At 40.0% G+C, this 19,135-nt stretch overlaps 1 protein-coding gene across 12 annotated transcripts in view; it reads left to right on the forward strand.

Moving 5' to 3' along the window:
* The window catches only part of WNK1 (WNK lysine deficient protein kinase 1), a 98,817-nt gene that overhangs the window by 65,110 nt on the left and 14,572 nt on the right, over positions 1–19,135 (forward strand). For 10 of the 12 annotated variants that reach the window (XM_072355097.1, XM_072355115.1, XM_072355107.1 and 7 more), the window contains 14 exons: positions 616–687; positions 1,312–1,461; positions 2,516–2,989; positions 4,143–4,424; positions 5,103–5,194; positions 5,828–5,990; positions 6,459–6,575; positions 7,903–8,076; positions 8,893–8,944; positions 9,110–9,250; positions 9,615–11,044; positions 14,116–14,199; positions 17,012–17,098; positions 17,767–17,836. In XM_072355097.1, the coding sequence (XP_072211198.1) occupies positions 616–687; positions 1,312–1,461; positions 2,516–2,989; positions 4,143–4,424; positions 5,103–5,194; positions 5,828–5,990; positions 6,459–6,575; positions 7,903–8,076; positions 8,893–8,944; positions 9,110–9,250; positions 9,615–11,044; positions 14,116–14,199; positions 17,012–17,098; positions 17,767–17,836 (3,388 nt within the window). The remainder of the gene's footprint in view (positions 1–615; positions 688–1,311; positions 1,462–2,515; positions 2,990–4,142; positions 4,425–5,102; positions 5,195–5,827; positions 5,991–6,458; positions 6,576–7,902; positions 8,077–8,892; positions 8,945–9,109; positions 9,251–9,614; positions 11,045–14,115; positions 14,200–17,011; positions 17,099–17,766; positions 17,837–19,135) is intronic. The other 2 variants (XM_072355155.1, XM_072355173.1) reach the window with 2 other exon arrangements.

A 19,135-nucleotide genomic window follows, 5' to 3' on the forward strand; every position in this document is an offset into this window, starting at 1 on the left:
GCTTATTCATTCAGATCTCTGTCTTAGGTAGAATGCGGTCCCCACATTCTTCTGTATCTAATTCTTAGCTGATAGCTGGTCTGGAAATGATTTTTAATTTGGATTTTGATAGGCCTCTCTAAAGAAACAGATTAAATGTACATGTATTGAGTTCTATTATTGGTATGTATATTTTTGACCTTTATAATCAGCTTTGTTTTTTTCTAGCTTCTCTTATCCTTTTCACTTAACTGTGTTCAGAGCAGTTGTAAAGGTAAATTTTAATGCCTGTATTTCCAGTTACCATACATACCAAAGCATCCTGTTCTTAACGTGTCATCAGTAGAGGAAGAAGCCGGTAGGCTGATCTGTCTTGTTTTGAGGGGCATCGGGGATGCAAAGACTTTGTTTTCGTGAAAGAATTAAAATAGAGTCTGGTGCTTTTCCAGCTTGCACTACTTTGCTCTGGTTTTTTGTAGTGGAATGTGGCCAAACAAACTGCTAGTCTAAAAAGAACAGCTAGAAACCTATTACAAGCAGATCACTCCAGGCAGAATTTACTTTGCCTGCTGCAGAAGCCATGTGGTTTTGTATTTTTCTTTAAAAGATGACACTTGGTCCTTTTTTTCCTTATAGACACAAGTACAAGGCCAGTCATCTTCAAGTAGTACATCGGTACCGTCTCAGCCTACCCAACACACGCAGCAGGTATGATCATTTGTTAAACTTGGGAGTAAAACATTTTCAGCATAGGAATTTGATGACTTCTTAAAGAGCAACTACCTGTCCCTGTCCACTCTTCAGTCCATAGTTTTAGAGAAAAGAGGAACCGTCTGTTTCTCACCTAGTCTAACATGCTATGAGATTAATTTTAACTTTTGGAAATTTATTCTTAGGGTAATGTTAATGCTACTTATGTGACTGTCTTCCCAGCCCCCACCTAAGTTTGCATTGGAGGTGCCATTCAAGGAAAGACATGTCAGGATTTGTGAGTTAGACTGTCTAGACAGGCAGACCCCATTCTGATGAGTTCTTCTAACTTGAAATAGTATCTTCTGCAGCGTCCTCTTCTCTTAATTGCCTGTGGTCCCTGTGTGGAGTCTGTATTCTTGTTTTCCCTGTTGAAACTAAAATCCTGTTTCAGTACTTTGTGCTGATAGTGGAGCTGTGTTAGTAATACTAAGAAGTAATTACTAAAGATTAATTGACTCAGTATGTTCAGAAGATCCACTGATGACACTTAGAATAAAAGTTGAAACTTAAATAGATAGGCTTTTAAAACTTCCTCTGTGGGGCATTAAAAATAGCTTCTGCATCTATTCCCTACTGTAGAATGCACAGCAGCCAGCCTCTTCTCAACAACCCGGACAATACCAGCTGCAGCAGCCATCAGTTTCTACTGGTGCCACTCCCACACAAACTGTCTCTCAAACTCAGACTTCACAGGTTATGCCAATGCCTCAGGCAGCAGGAGGGACACAGGTAAGCAATATTTTTCTTACCAATACAAGATCCTCCACACCTGGCAAATTCAGTATGCTGCTACTTTCACTTTTGTCATCTTTTCTGATGGTTCCAAAACATTTCATCCATATAGTAGTATTCTTGGGATACTGTAACTGTCACTTTTGCTGGAAAATATGTATTGGAAACACTTTCTTTCACGCATGGCAGTCATGAGTAATTTGTTTGAGGGAAGGATGGCATTACATTCTGTAAGGTCTTTAAACAGTCAAAAGTATCACGAAGCATATTGATGAATGGATTGCTATGAATGCGTTTTCAGGAACTTGTCATTTCTCTGCTTCCCATAGAATGTACATCTTCTGCACCATTGTGTGTAAAACACATGTTCACGTATTTAGGTAGTGAACCATAAGGACTGCCTTCTCCACTCTTATCATCTCTCTTACTCAGCTCTTCTCCTTTACTGCCTGATCAAGAAGCTTCTGTTACTGAGTATTACTTCATTTTGGCTCATATCTCTATCTTGAACATGCGAGCCTTGTTTTTGTTTTTAAAATTGTTTTTTGTTGCTTGTTCATCTTAACTGTCTCTCCAATTGCATCATTTGCTGGCTTTAATTGACATATCCCCTGCCATTCTCTGAATACTGGCACAGTGGCTTTTCATTCTCCATTCCTTAGTCCCCATACCCAACGCTGACAGATTTGTTGAAACATTTGCACTTCTTTCTTGTAAGAAGGCAGGCTTGGCTCTGGGGACAGAACTGAGGGGAATTGGATTCTGTTTGTGTACAAGTCAGTGCTTCAGGGTATTCTGATGTTGCTCTTTCACCCTCCGTGGGGGTCTATTTCAAGAGCTTGTGAAGCTCTTCAGGGGAAGTGTTGCGAAGTGAGGACCTTTTGGAACTCCAGCCAACTTCCCAGCCACTCTGCCAACTGTGCTCCCCACCCACTTTAACAGAGTGCTATAACTTGAATAATTCTTTCTTTGACTAATGCATAAAAATTCTGCTTTCTGCAACCCTGCTTAAAAACCGAAAAATCTATCTCTATTTTCTTTACCTCCCCAGCTTCCTGTTTCCCAACCAGTGTCGATCATCCAAGGCGAACCTCAATTACCTGTTGCAGCACCTTCTGTCCCTCAACCTTCAGTTGCCCCATCAGTCCCTATTGGTTCTCACTTTCTGCCCGTGGGACAACCCTTGCCAACTTCCATTGTTCCCCAGTTCTCAGTCTCTCAGTTGCCCGTCGCAGCTCCTCATGTATCAGTGGCTCAGCCAGGTTTCCAGTCACTGCCAATTTCAATGGCAGGCGGCATGAATCAGCCATTGCTCACGCTGGCAACATCTGCTGCGGCAACCGCTGTCCCTGTAGGATCAACTGTTGTCCCTAGCCAGCTTCCCACGCTGATGCAGCCTGTGGCTCAGTTGCCCAGCCAGGTTCTCCCGCAGCTCCTGCAGCCGGCTGTCCAGTCCATGGGATTGCCAGTCAGCATTGGACAAGCTGCTGATGCATCACTTCCTGCTGGAGATGCTCTTTACCAGGTATTGTTGCAAGCCAGCAGAGCTCTTCCCCTCCGACTTTCACCTCTTCCTTTAAGGTACCAGCACAGAACTGTGTGCCTGGGCCAACTTCTCATAAGAGAGCCACAAAGCCATGGAGATTAATTCTGTTTTGTGGTAAAAGTCCTTTTTAAGGAGGGAGGAGAAAAAGTGTCCTTCAATCACCCTGTGATTTTTTTTTTTTTTTTCCCCCACATTTGGCAGCAGAGTTTGTCTAAAATGACCAATGTAGTGCAGGACTCTGGTCAGCTGCTGTGTAAAGGAGGATAGCTATATATCCAAGAGATCTTCCAACTTGAATTAAATTAAAAGTATGTCCCAAAACATTGTGATTTAAAAAATGCACACAGGTTGTGTGTGGGAAAGATAATCTGTGGCAGCATATTCAGCAATGTCAGTATTGCATTCCAAGCTGGGGAAGGGAAGTGGGGAGGTGTGGACTTTGATTTTCTGGAAATAAGTCGGGCAACATGGATATTGAACAAGAAGTAAGTATCTGATGCAAGTTCTAAAATGCCAGACTGATCGGCAAGGATTGCTTTGGCTCCTTTGTGCATTGTAATGGCAATATGAGTAGTGAAAAAAAAGAAACTTGGCATAAAGTTGTTCTTCTAAAGTAAATTTATGTCCATGTAAAAATATCTACACTGACATAATATAGAATGCAGAATAGAATCTGTGTAGGAATGCATGCGTCTTGGTTCCTGGGTTGGTTCATCGTGAGAGGACAGGAGAAACACAAGGTGTTTACTCGTCCTGAGAATCAGCAACAAATGTATCATATGTTCTGAGCAGTTCAGCATAAAAATCCTTCAAACTCATTTCAAGCCTCAGGTCTTAAAATTTTAAGTCCAATAAGCAACTGGGGAGAGTTGGGAGGTGAAAATTGTTTTGCCTAAGGCTTGAAATTTTGGGTAGGAATTTGCTTATTGAAGCATAGTTACTTGCAAGCTGAACTTTGGCTTCTTAATCAACAACTGTTCTGTGGGAAGATGGTCTTTGGAAGCGCGTGAATAAGTACAGAAGGGAAAGGAAAGCAGTTAGAAGTTGCCCCTGAAACTGATATACATTTTTTTGTTTTGTTTTCTTACCAGCTCCGGAATTCACTAACTTGACTCCCTCATTTCTGTTACAGGGCTTCCCGTCTCGGCTGCCACCTCAGTACCCAGGGGACTCAAGTGTTGCACCTTCCTCTGCTGTGGCTTCTGTTAGCATTCCTTCTGCCATACTGTCCCCTCCCTTACCCACAGATGTAATGACTCAGCCAGGCTATATTGCCCCTGTTGTGCAGCCGTATGTGGAGCAGAATGTTTTAGTTCCTATGGGCAGCGTAGGAGGACAGGTTCAAGTGCCCCAGCCTACAGTGAGTTTAGCACAACAGGCCTCATCAGCCTCCTCGCAGCAGGCGGTTGTGGAGGTAACTATGTTGAATATAATGATACATTTAGAGTCTTTGAATTACACGACAGTGAATGTGTGTGGGGAACTAATCCCTTCCATGCTTGTCTTCAGATGGAAATTAATGTTTGAAATAACCTTTTTCTTACAGCAGAATGTCATGCCAATGTGGGGACCTTGTTGCCACTGGCTGTTCTGTTGGGAAGTGAGTGTACCTCTTACAGGCAAAAAACCTGTTAACACTTCACTTCTTGCTAGTACTGTAGAATATTTTGCCATATCAATGAAAAACTGCAACTGATAGCCTTTGAGATTCTCTCATTTTACCCATTCCCCGCAGCACGGATGTTGCTAGGGAGAATTTGAATTGTCTTTGTGTTCTGCATTGGCTTGCCTTTTGCACATTCTGTTAGTAAGACTGTGGCTGCATGGCAAACTGTAGCAATGTGCATCAGTAGAAAGGATGGCTGATTTTCTGCCCCACCCCTCCCCAGGATGATGATTTGCTTCACTGCAGTTTGCTCTTGAGCCTTGTAAATTGAAGCTCTCTAGATGCTAGCTAGCTGTTCAGAGTTCTAAAAAAAACACTAGTGCTTTTAGCTTTATAACTGATTTGAGTGGAATGATTGAAGACTAATGGGTGATTTTGAAAGGAATGGAGTTCTTTAGAGTTCTTGATGTAGGTTTCTATCCATAGGGTACTCAGGGAGCCTCACAGACTGCTCCTTCAGAGTCTCTGCCATCAACGCAACCTGCTCAGTCTACCCCTTTGGCTTCCTCTATGGATAGGTAAGCTTGGTTTTCTTTTCACCAATCTGAATTTTAATTTCATGCCATAGACATAAAACTAGTAGAGGGCATCTGGAGGAGGGCTGTGAAAGTAGAGATGGGTCTGGAGGGGAAGACATGTGAGGAATACCTGAGGTCCCTTGGTTTGTTCAACCTGGAGAAGAAGAGACTCAGGAGGCCTTAAGGCAGCTGCAGCTCCTCACAGGGAGCAGAGGGGCAGTGCTGATCTCTGCTCTTTATGACAAGGACAGGGCCTGAGGAAGCTGTGTAAAGGGAGGGGCAGGTTGGGTGTTAGGAAAAGGTTCTTTACCAGAGGGTGGTGGGTGTGGAACATATGCACTGGGCAGTGGGCACAGCCCCGAGTGCTGGAGTTCAAGGAGCATTTGGATAGTGCTCTCAGACATAGGGTTTGGATTTTGGGTGGTGCTCTGTGGAGCCAGGATTCAGTGATCCTGATGAGTCTCTTCCAACTCAGAATGTTCTGTGTTTATCATTTGACAGGATTCTTCTCCCCTACTCTGTGATTAACAGGCATCCACTGCTGTCCTGAAGAGAATGGTATCGGTAGGGTAAACCATATTGTTGCAGATATAGAATGCATGAGTACTAATATAAAGTTGTTTTCATTTTTAGTGCACATTCTGATGTTGCTTCAGGAATGAGTGATGGCAATGAGAATGTTCCAGCTTCTAGTGGGAGGCATGAAGGGAGGACTACCAAGCGTCATATGCGGAGGTCTGTCCGCAGTCGCTCTCGCCATGAGAAGACTGCTAGGCCGAAACTGAGAATTCTAAATGTGAGTTATTTTGTTTTGTTTTAATTTTAGTGACTGTTTAGTACTGTTGCCACTCTGAGCATGCAGTCTGACAGTTGTATTTCTTCTGCTTCTAGTGTTAGTATTCCAAAAGTCATAATTAAGAGCTTTTCAGAACATTTCAGTTGGCAAAATTAGCTTGCTTGGCCTCTAGTGATTCCACATACAATTTCTGAATGTTTTCTTTAATCTTATTGGTAAAGCTAAGCTAGTGACATATAAACTAGAAAGGAACAAGGGAGCATTTGGACTCCTAGCAAAAAGTGAGGGCAGGGTAAGCTTGGTCAAATGAGTAATTGGCAAATCCTCAGAAAATGTTGCCGTACCCTTTAGTGGTTTAGAAAAAGAGAATGTGTTTGTCTTAGAGCAGTACTGTTGGTCTTTCTCTGTGGGCTTTAAAGTACAAACGTTATATTTGTATGCTTTTAACTATTGTTTTCTTTGCTTTAGGTTTCAAATAAAGGTGACCGGGTAGTGGAATGCCAGCTAGAGACACACAATCGGAAAATGGTCACATTCAAATTTGATTTGGATGGTGACAACCCTGAGGAAATAGCTTCAATTATGGTAAGATGGATTTCATAGATGGAAAAGTGAATCCGGTCTTAATCACAGTCGTCATACAAGGAGTCTTATTTTCTCACTTGCTTCCTTCTGTGTAACATGGCCTGCCTTCTCTTTTTCTGCGCTCACTTAATTGGTATGTAAGCACATCTAGAGACTGTCTGCACAGAGTATTATACAAAATTGACTCTTAATATTACATGCTCAGCTCACACAGATCACTTGAGTCAGTTGTATGTCCTGAAATTTCTTTTTTTATCAAGTATATCTGCTTTTGGTTTTTCACAGTCTAAATTTCAGAAAAACTGCAGACAACTTTCTGAAAGCACCATGTAAAATTGTTTGCTTTTTTTTTCTTTTAAGGCCAAAACATTGTTAAGTCTTTACAATTCTGCTTAAGTATTGAGTTTTTGCTGCTGTTCACAACTGAAACAGCAAGATTTCCCCTTGAGAGAACTTCTCTCTGATTTCTGGAAGTCAGTAATGACTGCTGCTTTTGAATAAGATGGCCAGAGCATCTCAAAGGAAAATGAACAAGGGAACCTCTCCATTCAACAGATAATGGTCAGAAAACAGAAAATAACTGTCATATATAGATATGTTTAAATGCAAGTAACATTAAGTGTGGAATAGCACCTCCCACCATTTTTTTTTTTTTTAAATTTATAATATATTTAAAATTATATTCCTGAGCTGCTACAATCTGAGTGAAAATGAGATCACTTTGGTGTTGCTGAAGTGGGGCGGAGAGTGGATTGGAAGTTTGTTATGACAGAAAGCAGTATCTTTTCCCCAGCTTCTTGGGTGCCTGCGTGGCGGTATTTATCTTTTAGCTTGGAGATGGAATAGATAGCAGAATAATAGGTGGTGTGTGCTGGGTTCATACTTTTTCAGAAGTAAACAAATTAGTAACACAGGAAGACCTTCTCATAGAAGAGGAAGAATTTGGTTCTTGGCTATGGATTGACAGATGTCAAATAAATTGTCTAGAAATAGAAAATACAGATCTAACATTTCCTCATATATAAATTGATCCTATGGAGAAATAAAACAGTATCGGAATTCAGTCAGAATTCAGGAATATCAGTCTGATAAAAGTGATACCAAATGCTGTTCCACTGCTAAGAGCAAAACAGGACAAATTTTTCAGTGCTGGAGATAACTTCAGAAACAAATGTTTTTTCTCCAGGATGTCATGAACTTATGCATATGAACAATGAAAGGAGGACAAACATAAACAGAAGTTATATAATGGTTACTCAGTATTCAATACATAGTTTTGAAATACTTTGTCATAAGTAAAAATCTTGTTGCTTTATTCTCTTTACAGGTGCAGAATGAGTTTATTTTAGCATCTGAGAGAGACTCATTTGTAGAACAGGTACGAGAGATCATTGAGAAGGCTGATGAAATGCTGAGTGAGGATGTAAGTGTGGAGCCAGAAGGTGATCAGGGTTTGGAGAGCATGCAGACAAAAGACGATGGCTTCATTCCAGGGTCACAGGTATGTAGAAGACGAATGGCCTTAGCTAATCATATTTTCAGTTTTGGGTGGTATGGTTTTGTGTAGTGCTAGCAAGAAACTGAAACTTTCTTACATGAGAAATACCAAAGCTTAAAACAAAATTAACAGCCAGAGCTTCAGATCAGGATGAAAGCAAAAAATAAAAAATAAAAAAAATAAAAAAAAAATCATTTAGAAAACTAAATAACTTAAGCCATTGCTTTTTGTCATGTTCTGACACTGTTAAAGCTGATGAATCTCCTAACAGAGCACTAGGCAGACAGTCTTAAATGCTCAGGCTTTTTGGGTTTGAAGTTGTGAGGCAGGACACTAAAATCCCTAATCCTTCATCACTGACTAAACCCCAAGAGACTGGACTCCATGCCCTCTACTCAATGAGCCACTAGAATTGGATGCATCAGTTAGAAAACAAAGGTTTTCAAGCTGGTTGCTGGGAATCATAAGGGGTGACATTTCAGGGATCTCTGCCTTATTTCTACCAAAAAGTACTCCAAAACATCCATCGTCCATTTGCTTGTCTGTGGGATATTTAAGGAAATGGGCTGCACTGTTTGTTAAGTAAAAGATGCTTAGATCCACTGATGGATTAGTTACACTGGTGGCCACTGAACTGATAATCTATAAAACACTATAGCTGACATTTGCCTAGGCAGAATTTCACTGCTATGATAATGGTGCTTGAGTCCATGGCACTGCTTAACTTAAATGCCCACATTTCAATAAGCTAGCGTTTTAATAACTATCATGTGGGTTTCTGTTTCAGAATAGAACTTTAAATTTTATCTTACTTTACAGAAATTAGAGTTCAAACAGCCAGATCCTACATCTTCCATGCCACAAAGAATAGGTAAGTCTTTTGTGATTTTTTTTTTTCAACAGTTACCTTTTTCTATTTCAGCGGATGGGTGCTGCCAGGTTTTTATTTTATATGATGGAGTTCACATTCCATATTGCAGGTTATGTATTTTGTTGCAGCTATGTATCACTAAATATCCAACTTCTTTCTGTTTAGGGGTTCCTCCTAGCTCCTTTACCCAGGTTGTCCATTCTGCGGGAAGACGGTTTATTGTCAGCCCTGTCCCTGAAAGTCGGTTAAAAGAACAGGGCTTTTTCACCTCTCCTATTCCTGGAGGAAAAGAAACTTCAGATGTGGGTAAGTTATCTAGACTCTTAAATTCTGAAGGCTAAGAAATATTACTCAAAACTGAAATTAGTTTACCAGAATGACAAGCTCCTAAGCACCCTTTAAGTACCCAGAAGTAGGGAAATGACTGTGCTGATAAGAAGTGCTGATAATCTGGGTGATACTGTGTAGAATTATTGCAGGAAAAAATGCTGATGGCCTGTCTGCAAAACTTTTGAAACCTAATTCCGTATTTACAGTGTGTGCCTGGATTTATCGTTATTTTATTTTTCTTTTAATTATGCTGGAAAGTTAACTTCATCTAAGTCTATCAATAGGAGGTAGTACTATAATGAAATTTCCAAGATGGAATGATATTTTTATGTTCTTTCAGTTGCTGCATCTCCACTACATGGTCCTGGAATGAATCTCTCTCACTCTGCATCATCACTGAGCTTACAACAAGCTTTCTCTGAGATTGGACATGGTCAAATGACAGAAGGACCTAGTACAGCTCCTCCAGTGTTTAATCAAACAATACCACCATTTCCACCTGCGCTTTCTACCATGGCAAGCAGTGGTGCACCTTCTGCATCTGTAGCTGCTCCTTCAATATCTGTTCCCTCTAGCACAGGTGTTTCTCTTCCAAGTTCTGTTACTTTGCCTTCAGAAAATGCAGTTGTTGGAGTTGCACCAAGTGCAAGTGTGCCAAGCTCTGTTTCTCCACCTCTGGTCTCACAATCTGGACAGCAGCTGTCTGGTGGTGTGGCTTCCAGTGTGAGCGCCCCTGCTTCTTTCTCCTTAACTATCACATCCCAGCCTGCTCAGCCAGTAACTGGAGACATTGCCCCTAGCATCAGCACACCAGCTTCTTTGGCACTGCCTGCTACCCAGGTTCCTGGTGTCTCTGGTCTCGGTGTTGTTGCACCAGCTGTGACATCTCAATCTACTCCTCAAATTGTAAGTAGTTTGGCAGCACCACAGACATCTGTTGCCCTATCCCAGGCTCAGAATGTGGCTTTGCAGCTTCCTCAGCTTACGAGTAGTGGCTCTGTCTCCAGTCTGGCAGAAACAACAGTTGTAAGTGCACCACAATCACTACCTGAGAGTGGGCAGTCCTCAGATAAATCACAGCCCTCCAGTGCAGCTGGCTTATCGCTACCAATCTCTGCACCTTTATCATCCTCTGTAGCAACAAGCTTATGTGGTTCAGTCACTCAGCCAGTGATACATCCCTTATTCATCCCATCAGCAATTACATCAACACCTGTCCTGTCCCAGATTCCAGGTGCAACACCTGTGTTGCCCCAGGTTCCCCTTCCCGGTGTCTTACCGCAGCCAGTTACTAACTTGCCTGCAGTACAGCAGACATTGATACACAGCCAGCCCCAGCCAGCTCCATTACCCAATCAACCTCATATTCACTGTCTGGAGGCCGATGCTGATGCTCAGTCCAAAGCACCTGGCATCGATGATATAAAGACCCTGGAAGAAAAGCTGCGGTCTCTCTTCAGTGAACATGGTAACACGGGAGCAGCTCATCCATCAGTATCTCTGGAGACGTCATTGATCATGGAAACTACTGTTATTCCTGGGATCCCAACCACTGTTGTTGCACCAACTAAACCCCTGACATCCGTTAGCACTTGTATACCTCCGAGTAGTTTGCCTCTTGGACCAGCTGGCTTGCCAGTACTGACACCAGTCGCCACGCCTGGGCAAGTGATCACCCCAGTAAGCTATATCTCAGCACCAAGCGGCGTTGCAACAGCGGTAGTGAAACCAGGGACCTCTCCTTCGAAGCCCCCTCTTAGCAGGGTACCGGTAAGTAATGCAGTGTTTATGTGGATATTCAAATGTTGTAGAGAACAGACTCTTGAACAGAATCCTTTTTTTCTTTTTTTAAAGCAAAAATATTCAGACAAAGGTGTCTTTGATTATAATATTGGAAGGAAACGTTTATCTTCTGGGTTGTTTTTTTGTTTGTTTGTTTCAAGAGGGTTTTTCTTTTGTCCATACAGAAACAAACGTCCAATTCTATACTGTGTGTCCGAGAACTCTCTAGTGTCATTGCTCTTTCTTCATACTCTTAAACTACAAAGAGTGAAGCAATGGTGTTTTCCCTTTACTAGTGTTTTTTTTTGTTTGTTTTTGTTTTTTTAATAGAAGTTTGGAAAGCTTGCTTAAAATAGCTTTTTATTTTATCCATAATTGTTAAAATGAGCCAGAACCATTTTAAGTTTCAGAAAGTAGTCGTGATTTGCCTAGTTTTGCTTTTTCTCATTAGCCCGTTCCTTGACAGCAGGGATGAACTAAACGGAATGTTTTTCAGATCCCTCAGATTACATGGTGCCTCTGTTCGGGGAAACAAGGCTAATGGAGAAAAAAATATAAGTAAAACTTAAGGCTTCTTACCTTGCCCAAGGGTGAATAAATTAAGAATTTCCAAGAATCAGAACTCTAACGTGTGCCTCCATGAGCCAGACTCATGTTGTTACTTTCCCAATTCTTTTCCCAGAAGCAAAGAGATAGGTGGGGTATAACTATGGTACCATTCCTGTGTGTAGATGTTTTTCTTAAATCAGACCAGATATGACCACTGCAAGAGAACTGGTAGAATAATTTCATCAATATGACATACAATGAGGAGGTTTACAGCTAATTGGAAAAACATGTTGTTAGACTAATACAAAGCTTGAGGCCTGAGGGAATGTCATAGCTGCCATAGTCATAACTTTTGAGGATTTCCCCAGCCTCTGCAGATTTCTCCTTATTTCACTTGTTCTTATAGTTTTCTAGGAATTCCTTCCCATTTGTTCTGTTCTCAGCTATGCTATTCTCAGCTGTATTTGTATTGCTTCCCTACTTTGGGTTTTCTTCCCTGAAGGTTAAGTAAAACATGCTGATGCTACTGAGTGTATAAATCTATCTCTCGTCTTACACATTGACCTCTAAATCTAACAAGACCACACTGAAGTAAGGTTAATGGGGAGAAAAAAGATAGAGACATAAAAGGGAATGAATAGAGAAAAGATTCTGAAGATTCTTATCTGTTTTTTCATCCTAACCCCAAGTCGATATTGTAAATGATATCCTTTCCTCTCATGTAGCATGCAGCACTAGAATTGTAAGTAATTCACCAACTTGGACTAAGCAGTTACTTTTTAAGCCCAGTGGGGCACTTCTTTCAGTTTTAGGTTGTATTCAATTGCAAAGTAGAAAATTTCTGCCATTTCAGCAGGGACACGTGTCAAGGAAGTTGGGGAGGAAACCTGGATACAGAGATTTAAATGGAATAGATGTTCAGGATTTTCGATGTCTGCCGTAGGGGAAAAAAAATCTCCTTTCTGAATTCTTCACTTCTAAATTATTTTGTGTGTGTGTTTTTTGTTTGTTTGTTTTTGTTTTTTTTCAGACTTCATTTTGTGTTGTTTTTGAGCTTATAGAGTTTAATGCTTCAGTTTTCTGGGGTTTCCTCAATTGTGGGGGAAGGAGATGTTTTGTTTGCAAACAGCTTGTTAACCTGAACGCTTTTGACTTGTCTTATGAACATATTTAAAGTGTATTTTGCCTCTTATTTATAAACTAAAGGATTAATGTACCACAGCTTAACAAATCACCAGGCAACACAACTGGTAATGTCTATGTATATGATCTTGGTACACAGAAAAGCTGCAGTAATGCAACTTGGCTTAGTTCCTGCTGAAACATTTTGGGGAGAACAGATAACTGTGTCCTGTATGTTCCCTGGTCAGTTACTACTGCAATCTGAACTATTAGTTAAGCTGTGATAACATGATAGCCAGCTAGAACTGGTTCTGCTTGTTGAAGACCACAGTAGATTTTGGGCCTATTACACACATCCAGCAGTGGTCACTGTCATAAAGGGAAGCCAGCTGACCAACACTGTAACTCATAGGACTGTCCTTTGTTTCTGAAACTTCAAAGTCGTGGTCAAGCCTCAGGGCTACAACTGAGAATAAGAATTGCAAATTGTGTAATTGGTCACTTAGTTCCTAGGAGTTCCCACTTCCCTAACAATGGAAATAACTAACTGGAATGTACTGTCTGACCTTGCTGGGAGGCTTTGATCCCTCATTCTAACCTTTCCAGTTTCTCTAACTCCTACCATATAACCTGGATGACCCGCCCCTATCTGATTGCATGGCCTAGTCATCTTCTGTGGGTGCGCAATGCCCTTCAGGATAATTAAAAAATAATAATACCTCTAGAAATTAGTGTAAGAATTTGATAAATATGCTTTTCAACAAATGGAGACATCCTCAGGCATGATATTCTCTGTTCAAGTCATTGCTTGGAACTGTTTGCTGGAGGCACATGGCCTGGTATAGTTAATGAGCCATTAAAATAGATCTGTTGTGAGGAGGTTGAGTGCATTCTTGCACTCTTTTATAAATGAAGCCTCTTGGAAATGTAGCTTTTTTCTTTCTTTTTTTTTTTTTTTTTTTTTTTTTTTTTTAAGAAAATATTGTTGTGGCATTTCTTTCAGACTTGAAAATAAAGTAACCAAGTTGCTGTGCTCACAGACAGAACAGCTTGCTTAAAATGGAAATTGTGACTACTCAATCTGGAGCAGAACAATAAAAGCAAAAAAAAACCCAACCAAACAGAACTAAAACAAAATAAGCGAAACAAAACTAATCAACCAACCAAATAAAACCTCCACAGAACAGCAACAAAACAACTGAAAAACAGCCAACTACTTTAATTGTTGCTGAACTCAGCAAGGATTCCATGCTGACTTTCCAGGAAGGAAGTCTCCACAGAACAAACATAGAGGCCTCTGTCATAGGGCATGACTGACAGTAGCTTGTATCTGATCCTTCAGTTGTTCCGTGTCTGATGGACTCGCGTTTCCTCTTGGTTATCCGTAGGTGCTACCAGTAGGTTCTGAACTTCCAGCTGGCACTCCGTCCAGTGAGCCGCTGCCACCTTTTCCAGGACCTTCACTAACTCAGGTGCTACACGACTCAGCAGATTTTATCTGCCTCTTTTTCTGTCAAAGGGCATGTTTCGATTAAACTCTCCATTGCATGTTATTAATGTCTGTTTTTCTTGTCTTTTGGCATAGTAACCCCTTTTGTGTAAATGTAGCAGTGGGCAGAGTTGCTTCAGCACTGTAGATTTAGCTTGTCTTTTGGGCTGCTCTACTCAGTGTCAGAAATACAGAAACAATAATTCAGGCTTCAAGTAGTTTCGTGTTTTTATCTGAACCTTAGAAGTTTTTGTAAAAAACAAAAAAACAAACACGTAACACAGGTGAGTTTTCTTAATACAATGAAAAGCTCCAGTAGCAAAACAGCTCTTTGTAGAAGCAGTATATACCACAATTAATTGTTAACGCTAATACAGAATTACTAGCTTTCAGAGTTCTTGGTTAATTTTTTTCCTTTGGTTACTACTAGGCTCCTAGTATTTAATTCAACAGATTCTCAGTTTTGTAAAAGCTCTGTGATGCTCCCAATCCTTAACAGGAGTTGAAATACAACAGTGGCTTAAACTTGTTCAGTTTTTATTGTTGTGTGCAGCAGTTAGCTTGGATGTTTTCTGTGTGAATTGGACAGGTGATCAGTTCAGGATCATAAAGGTTAAAAATGTCTTCACTTCACAGCTCCGGTATGAAGACTTGTACAGTACTTTCTAGCATCGTGACTGGACTTCTTTTGGCTTTTTGACCACTGGGAATTTTAGTGCAGACTGTGAGCTAACCTTGATAAAGTCCTGCTCCTTGACACTCTGGTAGCAGTCTCGCTTTCATCTCTTGAAACAGAGCTCTTGAATTCAAGTTTCACCTATGGAAGTGAAGTTAAAATTACCTGTAAAGGTTGTTTTATTCTTTGCAAGCTGTTCCTTTGTTGGGCTTTACAATAGCCTGCGAGAACTTTTCAGTCTGAAAGGATTTAAATTGACTGTTGCACAAAGGGATAGTGGAAGAAAATTGTAAATAATTTAAACTGTGCTAAGGCAAATTTGCTTAATGAGCTGTCACGACTTCCATTAATTCTACAGCTGAAACTGTAAAAACAGAATTATATGTATTAGGATACTAATCTTCTAAGATCCTTTCTGAACAGGATTTCTGTTTGTCTCTCAAATGTGAGGAATGTTAGTAATACCTGGTTCCAAAGGCATGAAAAGAGTAAAGCAGTAAGGCGTGTTAGCAGCTTTTATGTTGGTTATGACATTAATAGACCCTCTTTTCATTTTACAGTATTTTATCCTCTAATACTGTCTGAGCAGAAGCCATCTGTATTCAGTAATTTCTCTGGTTACCCCAGTAGATGTCATTTTTCTAGGGAACCTCTCAGACAAGTTTGCAGAGGATCTAGAAAAGAGGTTAGAATGGAAACAGTCTAATAAGCCAGAATTATAAGATGCTGAAAGTTGACATCCTGACTGTTCCTATTCTACTACCTTCTCAGTCCTCCTGATGGAACAAATGCAAGTTAGTAATAGTAATACATCCAGACTCAGTCAGTGAGTCCTTGCAGAATATGCAGTGTGAAAAGGCAGAAATTTGTGCTCTGTGTGTGAGAAAACAGAGTCAGGGTATTGCTCATTAAATGTGTCATGGAAAGGAGAATGCCTCTGAATTTGGGTTTACTAGCTGCTTTCTGGCAGGCTGAACATGATTCCTTCGGAATGGATACGTTCTGGCTCCAAACTGAGAAAGAAGTTGGTTGTATTATGTGGAGTTGTGAGACAGTGTTAGCAAGCAGAATCATTTCCTCCAGCTGTTGGAACCAGAAGCCTTTTAAAATACCATTCAGCCAGTTCTTTTGAAATACGATTTTCTTGAAGAGGCAAGAGATGCCAATTTGGTGCTAATTCATCTGTGTTCACAAACAGTGGTAGCAAATGGGTCTGGAAACAATTAAAATAAGTCATGTTAAGTACATACTACTTCAGGTCATTGCTTGGAGCCGGTTATCTTGGTAATCATTTCCCCCAAACACAATGCAGCAGTAACCACTACTGTGGTTCATCCTACGGTACTACTGCTAAAGGCTTTCTTCTGTTTACCGCAGATGTTTCTATGAGGATTTGTGGTATAGAAAAGGCAAAAATACAGCTTTCTTGTTTGTCGCTTGCAAACAGCATACCTATTTTCATCTCTCATTTGAACTCTAAAATCTGCCTTGGAGTGTGAGACAAAATTGGAGAAGACTAATTGGATCAAATCTAGATGACTGCTAAGAACCTCTGCTGCTGTCGCATAGTATGGACTGGAAAAGTATTGGCTTGTCTTAGAATAGATAGGTTTGTCTTCCTTACTGATTCTGTCAGTAGCTCATTAAACAATAATTTGTCCTTAGTACCAGTTTCATAATTAGCAGTCTGAGTGCATGTCATCCCAAGACCAGTTTTGGACAATTTGTTCCTCAGTTTTTGAAAGTATGGGCATTTTTTTGTGAGTTTTTTTTAGTGACATTCATAAAGAATTTGTGTAATCCTTGTAGACCAAAGAGTGTAGAACCTGAGGACTTAGACTGTCTTTACACAATTCTTAAGGGTGGGAATGTAAACTTTGTGAAAAACAGGGGCTTTGGTTAATGTTTCTTTTCTGCTTTTCCCAATGTGTTGCTTAAATTGTTTGCCATCTTACTGTGTTGTACATGTTAAATGTAAGCATGTAGCAAGGGAAAGATAGAAATATCAAAACCGTGCTGACTGCTTTAAATTTTAATATTAAATGTGGCTGCACTTTCAGAAATATGTATGTATTTTTCTTGAGCTGGGGCAGCTGTTTACTGTTTCCTCTCTCATCAGTCCCAGCAGCCACTGGAAGATCTGGATGCTAAGCTGAGGAGAACCCTTAGTCCAGAGACTGTTCCAGTGACATCAGCTCCTGCCTGTGTACGTTTGCAATATCGATGTAGTCTCGAGTAAACAGTGTTTTCTCAAGTTCTTGCACTTAAATCACTGCCTTTAATATCACTACATACGTCCATAGGCTTCTAAAGTAAAAACAGAGTCATCTTTCAGTGTGTAGGACCGAGCCAAGCAAGATGGAGAAAATATGTAGGTTGCAATAGACACTGTATTTCCCGAGGCTGGCTCTGGGATTAGTTCTTTGCCCATCTTCTTTGGCAAAGCCATTAATATCACAGAACTAAAATGGGAAGTGACTGGGAAACAAGGGAAAAGAGGGTGCTAAACTAGCAGTATGTGGGAAGTCAGTTATAATTTAGAAGAGATTTTTTAAAGCGTAGGTTTCAATTCTTAAGACTATGTTAAAATATCGATATAAAAGGATGACAGTGATTAACACTGATCTCTAAGTGACTAGTCATGTGTTATTTCTGCAGAGTAAAGGGGGAGGTTCTGCTGGTAGCCTTGGGTTGCAGGGCATGCAAAATCTGTTGCTGATGTTTCTTGCTTTGGAGATGAAAAGATCCTGTGTTAGTCCTGTGATGGGTCATCCTTTAGACCTGATAGTAACATGCATTATGGTAGATTATTTGGAGTTGAATCAAACTATTGATTCTGATTAATTTTATTTTATTTCCCTTCTGAACTTCTAGTCTGTGCCCTCAGTAGCATCTACAGCAGTTACTGGTCTGGTGTCCACAGCAGCGCAGTCTCTGAAAGATGGTAAGAGAGCCTTTGTTATTTCAGATGATTTCTTAGCACAGAGATTTAATGCAAAACTGAAACAAAACTTTACAAAAGTATTGTAAAGTAATAGCCTCTTCTAATAAGTCATACAGTGACGATTCCTTAAGAATTGTTTTAGTTTTTAGCAACTACACTGACATTTTCCACTGTAGACCAAGAGAACAGAGTGGAACGTGCATACTGTGGTAATTCTGTATTTAAAGCTGACTAAAATGATAAATTAAACCTTGCAAAGAATCTTCAGTATGCTTCTAAGTTACAGCTTAACAATTTGAAAGGACTGCTTCCTATCTCTTGTGATATTCTTGACAGCAATTGCAAAACCTTTCCATTTAGTGTTGCCATGCTGCATTCTGTATTTAGGATATCTCCCTTTAACTGGAGTATTTAATTTCTATTTGGAGAAAAGAAAGGTGGGGGCTAAACTTAAGTAAAGAAACAGGAAGAAAAAAGGACTGTTTCTTGAACAGTGGGGGGGTGACTAGATGACTGAAACCTGAATGATAAATAGCTTTCAAAACTTGTTTAATTGGTAGGGGTGCAACCAAACAACCCACGCTTCAAGAATAGCCTGAGACTTACCAATCAGTATTCCCCCACTCATTGCAATTTAAAAAACTCTTCATTTTTTTTTAAAAAAGTAACTGTTAATTTGCTTTTAAAATTACTTCTAATTTATTTAGTGAACAACATTCAGTTTTCAAGTTCAATGTCAAAACTTTAAAAGCTAATAAAACTAACAGGAAAATAAAACAGTCCCTTTCTGGTACGCTTGATAGATAACTCTACTGTTAAGCTCACTCTCCTACTAGAAAATGAGTTCCTTTGCCTGTTGATTTAAGGTCATAAAAGTATGCAAAGTGGAGAGTTGCTGAATAAACCCAACAAGCTGTCCAACAGAATTGGTTTAAAAATAGAATGTTATTTCACAGCTTTGTAACCTTATACTGCTAGGGCATACAACAATAAAATTAGGAGCTACCATCTAAGGATCCAGCTCTGAAGGCCTCACACTGCCTTGAGTAAATGTTTATACCATTTCTTAAATGTACCGAATTTGTACTGAAATTTATATAGTCACCATGAGTATGGAACTGAGATATGTCATTTCTTGTATAAATTGCATTGTTTTTTATTATTATTTTTGCTATTTCACATCCCTGCTTGCAATCAAAGTGTACTTTTTGTTTTTATATCACAGTGTAAAAGTGCACTTCTGGCAGGTGTACTGCACAATGGAACTTTATGGAAAAATAATTAATTTTAAAGTTTTAG

This window comes from Excalfactoria chinensis, chromosome 1 (assembly GCF_039878825.1).
Source record: "Excalfactoria chinensis isolate bCotChi1 chromosome 1, bCotChi1.hap2, whole genome shotgun sequence".
NCBI classification, from domain to species: Eukaryota; Metazoa; Chordata; class Aves; order Galliformes; family Phasianidae; genus Excalfactoria; species Excalfactoria chinensis.